At 39.0% G+C, this 14,959-nt stretch overlaps 1 protein-coding gene across 2 annotated transcripts in view; it reads left to right on the top strand.

The window, feature by feature from the left end:
- Positions 1 to 13,000, top strand: part of btbd7 (BTB (POZ) domain containing 7) — a 102,438-nt gene extending 89,438 nt beyond the window's left edge. Inside the window, exons 5-11 of one of the 2 annotated variants that reach the window (XM_067417445.1) lie at positions 157 to 232; positions 4,408 to 4,568; positions 5,579 to 5,722; positions 6,161 to 6,350; positions 9,536 to 9,714; positions 10,434 to 10,841; positions 11,203 to 13,000. In XM_067417445.1, coding sequence (XP_067273546.1) covers positions 157 to 232; positions 4,408 to 4,568; positions 5,579 to 5,722; positions 6,161 to 6,350; positions 9,536 to 9,714; positions 10,434 to 10,841; positions 11,203 to 11,862 — 1,818 coding nt within the window. In that variant the 3' untranslated portion in view covers positions 11,863 to 13,000. Of the gene's footprint in view, positions 1 to 156; positions 233 to 4,407; positions 4,569 to 5,578; positions 5,723 to 6,160; positions 6,351 to 9,535; positions 9,715 to 10,433; positions 10,842 to 11,199 lie in introns of both variants that reach the window. The other variant, XM_067417444.1, reaches the window with a different exon arrangement.
- Positions 13,001 to 14,959: the final 1,959 nt, after the last annotated feature.

Raw genomic sequence — 14,959 nt, 5'->3', positions numbered from 1 at the left:
TATATATATATATATATGCATACATACAATCCTGTTTTTCGTTTTGAGATTGTTCTGTTGTATTAAATGTACCATCTTTAAGTTTGCATATACCGGTTTCCTTCAGCCTTGTAGTGCTAGCTAAATTCAGTAACAAACCTGTACTGTTCTTCACAGGCCAGTGAACAGGACATCCTCAAGTATGTTGTGAAGTGGGGTGAACACCAGCTCATCAAGAGGATGGCTGATCGAGGTATCACACACAAACATTGATATGTCACTACATACACATTTAAGGAATAGTTTATGTAAAAATTAATAATGTGTCAATTGTTTTATCACCTTCTTATTAAACCTTGTATGTTGTTTTCTTTTTTTCTTTTTCGTAAAACACAAAAGTATTTATGCAATACTGTTCAAAAGTTTGGGGACAGGAAGATTTTTATCTTATCCTCACCAAGGCTGTATTTAATTGATCAAAAAAAAGTAAATTAAAAATAAAATAATTTATGCGTAATTTATTCCAGTGATGTTAAAAGCTGATTTTTCAGCATCAAACTCCAGGCTTCAGTCTCACATGATGCTTCAGAAATCATTCTAATATGATGATTTGGTGCTCAAGAAACATTTATTAATATCTATTTTCAAAATGTAATATGTTTGTAGAAACCACGACCATGATACAGTTAAAAAGAACAGCATTTATTTGAAAAAGTGACTAAAGACATTTATACTGTTAGAGAAGATCTAATGTTTTGAAAAATTGTAAATGTCTTTACTTTCACTTTTGATCAATTGCATTTGATCTTGCTGAATAGTATTTCATTCTTTTAAAAAAAAATCTGTCCCCAAACTTTTGAATGCTAATATATATTTAATTACAAAAATTATTACATAGCTCATTCCGTGTGTTCATAGTGTTAGGGGATAACATTTTAGGACCCAAGACCAGTTGTGAAGCATGAAGACCAAGAGTCAGGAGTGCAATTAATTAAAGAACAATTTACTGAAGAGTAGTTTGCAGTTTCATCAGCAGAAGCCAGCTTCAAGTCTCATAAGGAGTTCTTAGGCCATGATCCCTCTCTACCAGCTTTTAAATACATACCATTTCATACCAACAGTTATACTGTTTTCAAGTTCCAGCCACATCATTACTGCAAGTTGAACAATTCTGATTGAAAAGAGAAAATATACAGTTATGGTAAATTTCCATACATTGTCAGTTAATCAGATGCACGTGTCCGTAGATCACTTGTTGACACTTTCACCCCGGAATTAGACACCTATTCGCTCGTTGCACACCTTCAATACTGATCTGTAAAGGAATTCTAGCGCACATACACAGATATATACATATACAGGGCTTGACATTAAGCATGGTCATGTGCTTGTCCTTCGGACAAGTAAATCGTTCATTCACTTGCCAGAGTAAAAAATTTGCTTGTCTGAAAAAAAGTTTTATTACGATTTTTATTACAATTTTTTGTGTGTGTTGTAAATATAATTTATTCTGAAGCAATATTCTTAACAATGTTCAATCAGCTTTGACATATTTAAATCTGCATATTTGTTATATGACACTAGGGGGAAATGATTCCCCCTAGTGTAAATAAGATTAAGGGGAAATTCTAGCCTGGATGCCAACCAAACTTAGCCCCGCCCACAACATTTTTAGGTCGGCAGTTTGGTCTGGCCTTGCTCCATAGAGGAGTAATTATCCCCGAACAGAAACTGTTCGGACCAATGAAATCATCAGGACGGGCTTTAGACGTTGACGGACAGATGATAAACAGTAACGTAATCATGCACATCATTAAAGAATTATATTTTTTCGAATCCTAAACGGAGAGCTTGTTTGTATATGCATTCACCTTCACAATTTCTCTCAGAAATGATGGTCATGTTGGGTAAGTACTCTGTGTATCATTAAATTATTTTATTTTTTTACAACACTTGCAAAGATCGTGTATTCCAGCCTGATTTCAGTGCGCGTGCAGACAGGGTTGCCAAGTTTTTACAACAAAACCCGCCAACTACTAGCCCTAAACAATAGCTTCTCGGGGGGTTCTCCGGGGGTAAAAGGTGTGTTATTTTGGCAAGGTTGCCTGCTAAAATTCGCACTCATGGGTCTATATATCACATAATAGACGCTTCAACCAGCGGACATAGAAAACAACCCGCTGGGAAAAAACACGGACTTGGCAACACATTGCAGTTGAGCTCTGTCTGTTGACATTTGACAATGCGTCACTTCGTTGCTCTGATTGGTTGTAGGTCTATCCAATTGAGGTCTTTCCTGGTTCGGTTGAAACGCCCCATAATCACAACCAAATGGAGCAGTTTCAGACTCATATTCTGACTAGAATTTAGTATGACCACGTCAGGCTAGTGAAATGCCCTTTATAAAAGATAAAAATATAACAAATTTGAAATGATAAAATATATATTTTTTTATCATTTCAAATTTGTGATATTTGTATCTTTTATAAAGGGCATTTCCCCCTAATCTTATTAAATATAGGCTATGCTTCAGGTTTAATTTTACATTGTTAAATTTGATAAATACATTAAATTAAAATAAGAAACTATAAGGGCTGTTACCAATCAAATTAAATAATTTACACTGAAAAATAACAATTGTGTTAAATAATGTTTAGAGATTTGTAGTTTTGAATAGACAAAAAAGAAATGTTGGAAAGAGATGTTTAAACATGAAACTAAATCTCCAGTAGGTGGCAGCAGGTGGCCGTCTTAATGAGCGAGTCACTGAGTCATTCATTCAAACGATTCATTCAAACGCTGAATCGTTCAGTAGCACACTTGTTGCAGTGGGACGCGTCACGGTTCTGCAGATAAACGATTTTCGCTGCTAAAATAGAACAAAACACTCAATATTGCATCTAAAATGTAAGTGACGTTCAGTGAATGTTAGTGAATGTTAATTGTTTATGGAGCTGTCATATGAAATCAGTGTCATTTTCAGTTGTGATGGTATTCAGGAAACAGCTTAAACGCTCTAGTGTTGTAATTTCTCATTGGGCTGTACGACCGTTAACAGCGCGACCTTGTTATTGTCAGTTCATTATATATTATCATCCTCTATCGATCCCCACTTACACTAAATTAATGCACAATCATTCTTGCATTTTGGTGATTCGCTAGTTATTTTTTATTTTAATCAGGCTCTTTCAATTGTAAGGCTCTTTTAATTGTACTGCCCGGACAAGCGGGCAGGCGTTAATGTCGAGCCCTTCTATATATATATATATATATAGAAGGGCTCGACATTAACGCCTGCCCGCTTGTCCGGGACAAGTGGGTTTCATGAAGGGACAATTGAAAGAGAATTTTAATTGAAAGAGCCTGATTACAATTAAAAGAGCCTTACAATTGAAAGAGCCTGATTAAAATAATAAAAAAAAATATATATATATATATATATATATATATATATATATATATATATATATATATATATATATATATATATATATATATATATATATATATATATATATATATACATACTTATACTTATACTTCAAATTGGAATATATATAGAGAGAGAGAGAGCTATATTCCAATTTGAAGTTATTGCTTACTTTTATGCCGTTTCCCAGAGCTTGTCTATCATCCCCATCTTTGTATAAAAGAAAAAAAATAACAGCGTTCCACTTTTGTGTTCCATGAATGAAAGACAGGATGAAAGTCCATACAGGTTTGGAATGAAATGAATGTTTAAATCCTTACTATTCCTTTAACCTGCATCTATACCATACATGCGCACACTTTTTTTCTGGCCTGAACTTTCCTCTGTGTTGCTGAAGTTGTCCCTGTTTTCACCTCTTGCCATAGATGGTGGTCTTAACAGTGCCAGTTCAATGATTTATTCCCCAATCCTCCTAATGTCTAGTAATGACTCTGACTGGCTCAGCACTGAGAAATCAGGCCAAGTGCTCTGCAATACAGAAGTGTAGCATATGGCTGGCAGCTCCAGACCTAGGTCTACTATTTCTCTGTGTACCCAAAAGAGTCAAATATACCAAGACTAACACTGTCTTAAATGTTTATAGCTGGTGCCAAACCAAAAAACAACAACACGATCTTTGATTGGTTTTTTCCCCAGAATAGATTCTAAATGGAAACAGCAATGCAATGATACACCTTAATTTTGTCATTAAGAATCTTCATACATGATACAGGGTCCATTGCAGTGCAGCATCTCTATAACAGAGGAGCTTAAATTCCTCGCTCAAGGGCACGGCAGCCGTCAGTAGAGCTGCATAGTGATACAACTAATCCTCTAGAAGCACACACCCTCCCGCCCATCTTTGTCTAATCTATATTGTGGGCTAGAAAAGTTGAGCCACCTTTTCCTCTTAAAAATGTGTGACTGTGTATGAAACTGTGTGTCTGTGTGTTCCCCAGAGCCTAACCTGTTAAGTGGTACTGCACATAGTGTGAATAAACGTGGTGTGAAAAGAAGGGATCTGGACCTGGAAGAGCTTAAAGAGATTCTCTCTCCGCTGCTGCCTTTCGTCCGCACTGAGCACATATTACCCACCAACAGTGAGGTCTTCTCTGACACTGTAAGTGTGTTTGTGTCTTCTGTTTATATCTTTGGTTTGTAGAGCTTTAACAGGGGCGTTAAGGGGCAGTCACACTAGATTTTACACATACGAAATTGCTTTTTAGCTCCATGCAGCTTCTCTTCATCAAAATTTGCACTGACTGACAGACTAGAATTCTGACACTGCAAGCTTCATGATTTTTTAACCTTATCTCCACTTTTTTCCCTTTTGGTTGCAGTTATTCTACTTCCATCACTACCATAAATATAATTACTGTAGAAATTGTTATAATGAAATTACTCTGCAGTGATAGATGCCACTTTTTTCCATTGAGCCACAGAGAAAGAATCTTGAAACGAATGCATCACTGTTTCCACAAAAAAATATTAAGCAGCACAATTGTTTTCAACACTGATAACATGATGAAATGTTTCTTGAGCATCAAATCAGCATATTAGAAGGATTTCTGAAGGATCATGTCACGCTGAAAACTGGAGTAATTGATTCTAACAATTCAGCTTTGCCGTCAAAGGAATAAATGATATTTTTACATGATCTTTACAAATGAATATTTTATAACAATGTTTCGCAATATTACAGTTTTACAAAGTATTACTGTGTTTTATCAATTGAACAGTCTTGGTGAGCACGAGGCTTTTTTCAAAACCATAAAAAGGGAAAAAATGACAGACCCTAAACCTTTGAATGATAGTTTGTTTGTGTCCTTTTAAAACATGTTTTATATAGATCATGATGATGGGGAAACCACCCATCGTCCTCCATAAGATATTTGTCATGCCACTATAAGCCAAATGAGAAACCGCTTATTATTGCAATTCTGTACAGCACATGCTGAAGAAAAATGATAAAAATGTCAAAATTGATGAATGAATGAGTATATATTCTGACTCTCAGTACTATTCAGTGTTGAAGGAAACAAAATACTCCATTGCTCCAGCAAATTCCAATCGCTCTTCTTGACCGCTTTCGTCAAGTATCAGTAAAGACTTTTCCTCTGCCTTTAACAGATGAAGAGGGGTCTGATCAGCACCCCTCCCTCTGACATGCTGCCCACAGCAGAGGGAGGTAAAGCCAACGCCTGGCTCCGGCAGAAGAGTTCTGGCATCTATGTCCGCCCACGGCTCTTCTCTCCTTATGTGGAGGAGGCCAAGGTAGGATATTCTTCCTCACCTCGCATAAAGCTGAATATTTAAGCATTACATTACCACAAACTATTGAATACGGGAAAAAAGTTATGTAAAAAAAGTGAAGAAATTAAATTAAACTACACTTTTCTTCAATAATTGTTAATCAACATTGAACTTAATGCATCTTATGTTCTTAAATATTATTTTAATACGAGAGAAAATGTACAAATAATTGTCTTTAATTTACAGAATTGAATTTGTAAAGAAAATATCAAACACACTTTTCTCTCCACATGCAAATTAAGAAAATAAAAGTCTTATACATTGTAATTGTACTTTGAATCAATTCATTTTGAAAAGGCACTTGGTTTATAGAATAATTTTAGTGCAGTTATTAGGACCCATTACAGGACCCATTTTATTACATGACTTGCATCAAACCTGGTGTGTGTGTTCCTCCAGGCGGTTCTGGAGGAGATGATGGTTGAACAGACAGATCTGGTTAGGCTGCGCATGGTTCGTATGTCCAATGTACCCGACACGCTCTACATGGTGAACAATGCCGTCCCTCAGTGCTGTCACATGATCAACCACCAGCAAATGGCTGGCAGCCAGACAGCTCCGCCGTCTGTTGTTGCTAATGAGATACCAGGTGGGTTAAGCGCTCATTCATTCTTTGTAATAATGCATTGTTCTAGCCAATCTACAATTTCAGTCCCATCATTATGTGCACTGTATATCTGTGTATAATACTTACTTGTACTTGATCAATCCACAAACACCACAACCGAATAATTTTAGAGATATTTCACAGAGGCCAAATATATTGTCATTATCTAGATGTGGTTGTGACTCCCATAAATCAAACCATGAGACATTGTTTTCTCAAGTTAATTTTACGATTTCTTTTCAAGAAGCAATTCAGTGTTTTTAAATATCTTTATATATACATTGAGTACGGAAAGTATTCAGACCCCCTTACATTTTTCTGTTTTATTGTAGCCATTTGCTAAAATCCTTTAAAGGGGAGATGATATGAGAAATCAACTTTCCCTTGAGCTTTTGATCTATAAAAGGTCATGGTAATATAAGATTATTCTGTAAGTTTCAGAGCTGAAAACGTACTTTTTAGTCAAAGAAAAGCTTTTATAGACACCAGGCCTAGAAAACGATCGTGTTTATTCATCCTTACGTCATCACGTGACAAAACACACCTCTACAGCGCATGTAATTCAGTAGCCCCGCCCACCGACTCATGGAGCTCTTCGGATCACTAGTCAGCAGCAATAACAATGTGGAAGAAGATAGCAAGATATTGTGGAAGAACACAGTCGCTGCATAAGCTTCCTTCAGATCATAATATTAGGAATGTATGATACTTTACACGTTCCAGCTTACGTGGGGGGGATCGTTTGTACTTAATTTCACTGCGGAATCATTTGTAAACAAGCCTCAAGTGCTGGATTTGCAGACATAATGTTGTGCCTTCTATATTGGATCCGACAGGAATGGTGCAACAAACTTAAGTGAGTAAAACGTCTTTTTTATATGTAGTAGGGCTGTGTGTTTTCCAGGTGGGCTAACAAAACGTATGACGTCGGAAGAAATTCTTTCTTGATCTGGTTGCGCACGTGTGTCTGTGTGCGCGTGGTTTGCGCTTATATTGACCGATTGTGCAGGCTCTGTAATACTATTTCAATCAATCGCGGGTGAATGAGAAATAAATAATTGTGTTTACGAGCCCTGTGGTCGAAAGAATCTTTGCAGTTGCCGCTTTCAAAACAATCCCTCCCTCATGTGAACTGAACTGACAGGAGACCTGAAGCTTATTAAATATGCAAATCTTATCCAATGCTAGCCATGGGCGTTTACTTCCAAGTCTCCATTGTGGCATGCCCATCAAAACCAGCACTTCAGAAGACAGCCTCAAAACCAGTGTAGAAAATAGCCTATTACTTATTAGTTATGATGTTTTTGAATTTAAAAAAACCACATGAATGTCATTCATTGACCTCAGACAACAGTATAAAAAAAAGCCAGTTCATGACACCTTTGTTTTTTTCGTTAATATACACACAGCACCCCAAATATTGACAGAGAAACGCAGAATTGTTGACATTTTTGCAGATTTATTAAAAAAGAAAAACTGAAATATCACATGGTCCTAAGTATTCAGACCATTTGCTTAGTATTTAGTAGAAGCACCCTTTTGATCTAATACAGCCATGAGTCTTTTTGGGAAAGATGCAACATGTTTTCCACACCTGGATTTGGGGATCCTCTGCCATTCCTCCTCGCAGATCCTCTCCAGTTCTGTCAGGTTGGATGGTAAACATTGGTGGACAGCCATTTTCAGGTCTCTCCAGAGATACTCAATTGGGTTTAAGCCAGGGCTCTGGCTGGGCCATTCAAGAACAGTCACAGAGTTGTTCTGAAGCCACTCCTTCATTATTTTAGCTGTGTGCTTAGGGCCAGTGTCTTGTTGGAAGGTGAACCTTCGGCCCAGTCTGAGGTCTTGAGCACTCTGGAGAAGGTTTCATCCAGGATATCCCTGTACTTGGCCGCATTCATCTTTCCCTCGATTGCAATCAGTTGTCCTGTCCCTGCAGCTGAAAAACACCCCCACAGCATGATGCTGCCACCATGCTTCACTGTTGGGACTGTATTGGACAGGTGATGAGCAGTGCCTGGTTTTCTCCAGACATACCGTTTAGAATTAAGGTCAAAAAGTTATATCTTGGTCTCATTAGACCAGAGAATCTTATTTCTCACTGTCTTGGAGTCCTTCAGGTGTTTTTTTTTTTTAGCAAACTCCATGTAGGCTTTCATGTGTGTTGCACTGAGGAGAGGCATCCTTTGGGCCACTCTGCCATAAAGCCTGACTGGTGGAGGGCTGCAGTTCTGATTGACTTTCTACAACTTTCTCCCATCTCCCGACTGCATCTCTGGAGCTCAGCCACAGTGATCTTTGGGTTCTTCTTTACTTTCAAACCAAGGCTCTTCTCACCCAATAGCTCAGTTTGGCCGGACGGCCAGCTCTAAGAAGGGTTCTGGTCATCCCAAACGTCTTCTATTTAAGGATTATGGAGGCCACTGTGCTCTTAGGAACCTTAAGTGCAGCAGAATTTTTTTTTGTAACCATGGCCAGATCTGTGCCTTGCCACAATTCTGTCTCTGAGCTCTTCAGGCAGTTCCTTTGACCTCATGACTCATTTGCTCTGACATGCACTGTGAGCTGTAAGGTCTTATATAGACAGGTGTGTGGCTTTCCTAATCAAGTCCAATCAGTATAATCAAACACAGCTGGACTCAAATGAAGGTGTAGAACATCTCAAGGATGATCAGAAGAAACGGACAGCAGCTGAGTTAAATATGTATCACAGCAAAGAGTCTGAATACTAAGGACCTTGTGATGTTTCAGGTTTTCTTTTTTAATTAATCTGCAAAAATGTTGACAATTCTGTTTTTCTGTCAGTATGGGGTGCTCTGTACATTAATTAGAAAAACAGAACTTAAATGATTTTACCAAATAGCTTCACTATAACAGAGTGAAAAATGTAAGGGGGTCTGAATACTTTCCATACCCACTGTATATAGTGAGTGGGAACATTGGCTTTGTATGTTGGCAAGCTTTGTGATGCTGTGGGTGTTATATAAAACAAAATTCAACACCAATTTAAAAAACAAAAATCTTGTGTTATCATAATACATCCATCTTGTATAAATCTCTGTTTATTACCTGATATGTAATATTATTAATTGATGCACGTATTCATCTGTATTTACACATTTATTCTAGCTTAAGTCATGTGTTTTCCTTTTCTCACCCTCTTTCAGTGCCCAGGCTGGCAGTAGTGAAGGAAATGATCCGTCGGCTGCAGGAGCTGCGTCACACAGATCAGGTGCAGCGAGCGTATGCTTTGAACTGTGGCGAGGGCGCCACAGTCAGCTACGAGCTGCAGATCTGTGTGCTCCGAGAGTTTGGCCTACCTGATGGGGCTGCAGAACTCCTACAGGTAACCCAGCACATCCTGTTTGCGTGGAGGCTGACAAGTTGCTATGGCTACTGTGAATCTCGCTCTGTCAGTATGTCAGTTAGTTGTACCCCAGGCTCTGATGAATACAATTTTGTTTTCTAGGGATTGCAGGCACTTACACTAATTTTGTTCAAGTAAAACACATTTTTTTAAAGAGAATTTAGTTCTACAGTCTTCTGTACTACATTGCAAACATCTACATAAATGTCACAATACTAATATTTTGAAATATCAATACTTTTTATTATATAAAATACTTTTATATATATATATATTTTAAAATGTAATCTGAATGGTAAAGCTTATTTTACAGCAGCCATTACTCCAGTCTTCAGTGTCACTTGATCTTTCACATATCAATCTCAAATTCATCCAAAATGCATCCCTGCGTAAAGTAAACATTTTTTAAAGAATACTGTATTCACGTACTTGCGTAGAGTATTTTTCAGGCCTTGGTGTGTTCTGCATCACTCCATGTTACTTTGACTAGCATGTTTCTCCAGTTATTTTGCTCTTGAGTCTCTGAGCCCTTGAACTGCTGTGATGTCTTGTTATTCTCACCATTAAGTGACCAGTGAACCTACGCTGGGAAATTTGGAGTTAAAACTACTTCAGCATACCAGACAGCCTATTAAATCTCAGTTTTGAAGCTTGTCTAGCCCAAACATGCCCTTACATTGATGTGTGCTGTGTTTTAGAATCCGCACAAATTCTTTCCTGAGGAGCGTTTTGGAGACGAGAGTCCCGTCCTGTCCTTGCGCCAGTCCGGTCGCTGCCGGGTCAACAGTACACCAGCTGTGGAGAGCATGTTCAGTGACCTGGAGGCTTTAGTGGGCTTCCACCCACCTCTGCCCCCACCTCCTCCACCCTACCATCCACCGACCACCCCGGGCCATAGCCAGCAGCAGTTTAAAGCAGGTTGGAGACCACGAGTCCCCAGCCAACCTCCCTCCAGATCTTTCTCCTACCCCTGCAATCATGCACTCCTTCATAGGCAGCCCTCTTCTAAAATGGGCAGCCCAGTCTACCCACCAGGAGCCAAGCCCTTGCCCCCAGACTGTACTAATGCACAGGGGGGAAGGAGTCTTCATCCTGACAAGCAAATGGTGATTAATACCAGTATATTATTTTTATATATTTATTTTTGAAATATACTTTTGTTCACTGTGTGTATGTTTATATATGTATGTGTGTGTATATGTGTGTGTGTGTGTGTGTATGTGTATATATATATATATATATATATATATATATATATATATATATATATATATATATATATATATATATATATATATATATATATATATATATATATATATATATATTCAATATTGACTGATACCAATTAAATCAAATCAAATGCTATTCTTATTATTATTAAATATTAATGAATTATAACCAATATGGTACTGGTATATCATGCTTCCCTAGAGATAACAGTTGTATTTTATCTTATTCTAGCAGAACATGGAGCCGGTCATCAATGAGTTCATGCCAGACATCGCCATGGGCGTTTCGGCAATGAGCCTGAAGGAACGGCGACTTCCAGAAGTCTCTATGGAGGTGGAGAGTCACAACGCCCACCCTCACCTTTCTACAGCTCCTCCCATGTCCCACAGCTACTCTAGCCGTCACCCGCACTCCTCCCGCAAACGGCATGCAGCCGAACCCAAGCCGGAGGGTCCGCCGCCTGACTTTCCAGATCTCTATGAGTTCCCAGGCCGTCACGTGCCTCCCTACTGTGGACCAGACCTCTACATCCATAGCCGTCAGGCAGGAGGAGGGGCGCAGCCGCCTCCATCCTACTCAGAGGCTTCAGAATCCCTCCGCCTGGATGTGCTGGAACAGCCTCCACAGAGACTAGACTTGGCGATCGTCTCGCAAGGGAGTGTTACGCAAGCCGTGCAGAGGTCACGGCCCATAAATGAGACTGACCTCACCTGTGGGCTCGGCCCCTCCACAGAACAGTATGAGGAATGGCCCACAGGCCGCCGGCCTGCTCCAGAGGGAATTGGGCTGGGCTTAGGGGCAAATGTAGGGACTGGGGACGAGGGAGGGTTGGGGGCCCGAGACCGCAGGTCACCCAACAAACCCGACTACCCCTACAGGAAGTCTGCTCTCTGACCCCTGATTAAAAAGAGACTGAGGACTGATTTAAATGCTAAGTATAAGCAAACAGGTGAGGCACCAGCAGTCCTGCACTTTGTAATCTTTCGAGGGCCGACAGTAACTTGAAGTGATAAACGCCCATAAGCTACGTGAGTGGCTGGTTTTCTGATGGGAGATGCTAAAGGGAGATGTCACTTTATCTGCTCCAGATGGGTTTGAAACCTAGTATAGAGCGCGAAGAGCTTGGTTTGGTTGTGGGCACCCTGAAAAGAGAATGAAAGTGAAAGTTCCCATTGGCACCCTGGATATTCTGGTTCTCATATTTTCCACACATGCTACATATTAATGTAATGTACATGCATCACTGTATTTTTCTTTTATTTTAATTTCCCTGAACATACTAGGATGACTGGAGAAACTATATATTTATCTAGATGCACAGATGTTGTTCTTTAGGAGTAAACTTAAAAAATATGAAGGCAATAAGCTGCAAACACATTACTTTGTCTAGTCCTTGAAAAACGGCTCCTTCTTTTGAGGGCAGAGTGGCAGTAATAGCTTGTATAATCCGCTGCATTTGCCGGCTTTTACATTAGCCTGTGCAATTTAAGAGCCGAGATGGAACATAAAAGGGAAAACAAATGAAATCCCCTGTCTCCTATGAGGCAACTTATCAGGCATAACAATGGCACAGATGTACCATTAAATGTGAACGGGGCTTTGTTTTACTGTGTTTCACAACGCAGATCTGCAGATTCATTCCAGTGTATTTAACTTTAAAAACTATCTGTCTTCTGAAACTAAAATTTGGCACCCTCTTTTACATTCAGATTCTCTTTCCAAGGCTGCCTTTGCTGAGATTCCTGAGAGATGGCAAATGTGGGTTGATCATTATCAGCCTCGTCCTCCAGAAATGTTCAGGAATCTCAATCAAACCAACCTCACGCCGGATCCTCAGTCCTCTTGTTTGGTGGGACATGGGTGGAAGTTCATTAGCTTTTCTATGCTAGTCAGCAGATGACCAACAATTATGATGTCATGAACAGTCTTTGCAAAAAAAAAAAAAAAAGAGAAATCTTGGAAAAGTGTCATGGACACAAAGATTTAGGTGTTTTACTTTTGATTGGTTAGTCAACACTTTAAGAAACAATATCTCACACACTGCTGCACACCCTATCTATAAAAGTGACTTATTTAAGGTTTTTTTTTAAACATCTGAAATACCTGTATTCTATAAAAACTGTGCAATAGGCAGCCTTTTCATTTTAAATCCTCATTTTGCTCTCTTCTCCTTACAATTAGAATAGTTCTCAGAATATCATACTGACACATAAATATGCAGGTTAGTTCACCCAAAAATGTAAATTGTCACCATTTACTCAACCTCATGTTGTTCCAAACATGTCTGTCTGTCTGTCTTCCTGTAGAACACAAATTACTGGAGACATTCTTCAAAATACCTTTTTTGTTCTGGAGAAAGCAAGAAAGTCGTACAGGTTTGGAACAACATTTTTGAGTGAACTATCCCTTTAAGATAATCAATAATAGCCTTTCCCCACAAGTAATGGTACTGTAATTTCACATACTCTCAAATATTATTATGTAAGCATCTCTGGTTGCATTAGACCAGGTGGGACCTCTGTTGAATATCTAAACAATCCTCAGTCGTATCCATCCCACATTCTTCACTTTTTGAGTGCTTTCATTGGAGCACAAGAACTGTTTTGTTGGTTGAAAGCACAAGCGTCCTGAGAAATACTGAGAATGTAATTTATTTCTTGTCAGATAAAAGTGCTCAGACATTTTATACTCTAGTAAAAGGCTTGACTTTTGGTTGGATGGTCGATCAGATTTTTTTTCTTTTTTTACTGTTAAGAACCCACAGTTAGACCAAAGATGGGTTGGGGAGGATGTTTGTGTTGCTTGTTGAATCTCAAAGGCATTTTATTTGCCAGGTTTTCTGACAGAAGCGTTGGCTTGCGATTCAAGGTAGTTACACACTCTTTGATTGTGACCATAGAAGGAACATTTATTATTGATTGATTTTACTGATCCCTCCCCAGGTTCTTTGACCTATAAAGATAGCCTTAAGAGTTGATGTAAGGTTTGTACTGCTGTTTCTGCAGTTACAGCCTTATGACCTCACCTTGAGTAACGCAGTTTTCCATCTTAAATCACACAAGGTCTTCTGTGCCAGAGAGACTTTCTACCTCTGACCAGCTTCTCTTAAACATGTACTATAGTCCATTCGATTTTCTTTCTTTATACTCTTTCTTTTCATCTTATTCTTCAGACCTCTTAAGCCTCACCTTGAACATTTATCATTGAGGTACCAGAACCAACAGTCAGAAAATCAAATTTATTTCTGTGGGGTTCCTCTCCTCTTTTCCTTACACTTGCTGTTTTATTAGATTCAATATAATGGCTCATTTTTTACTTTTGTTCAGAAAGTAAGGACTGTGCCATCTTACATGATAACGATCTCAATCTACAGTTATCACAGATGTTATGGCAATAAGCTTGTTTTATTCTTCATCTACTCTTAGTTGCTGTTCAGAAATGTTAGCCGGCTGATGCAGTTGCAGTGCAACAAATGGGTCCTTCAGGACTCCTACTGCAGCCCACCTCTGAGTCAAGCCTGAAAGAGTCATGAACCCTGAGTGGGAGTGCTCCAGTTTGCCATCCCGCAAAACCTCAGAGGGTCAGATCCAAAAATAGGTCCAGCATAGACCCTGGCTGGGGTACAAGTGATCTCCTCAGAGAGTTGAAGTCATCTGAAATGGACTGAGATTGGTAGGAGGCTGCTTGTCTCCTCTTAATGTCAAGGGCGCAGTTCTCTTTAGGCCAGGCTTATCGAAACCGGCGAAAATCTTCAGTCCCTGATGCACGTGGTTAAACCTTTCCTTTGGCATATGAGCAAACTTGATAATACATTAGTTTCAGCTTTCAGGAAGCTATTGATGGTCCTCTCAAAATGTGTTGCGTCACAGCCTACTTAAGTCAACCTTCCCTGACCTCGTTCTGCCGCAAGAAGAGGCAGAGTAAACCTATTTATTAGCCAATTTTATTCTGAATAAATAAATGATTTACCCTAGATTTGTTTCACAGAAAC

Source organism: Pseudorasbora parva, chromosome 15 (assembly GCF_024679245.1).
Source record: "Pseudorasbora parva isolate DD20220531a chromosome 15, ASM2467924v1, whole genome shotgun sequence".
NCBI lineage: Eukaryota > Metazoa > Chordata > Actinopteri > Cypriniformes > Gobionidae > Pseudorasbora > Pseudorasbora parva.
This window is presented reverse-complemented; position numbering and strand designations above follow the sequence as displayed.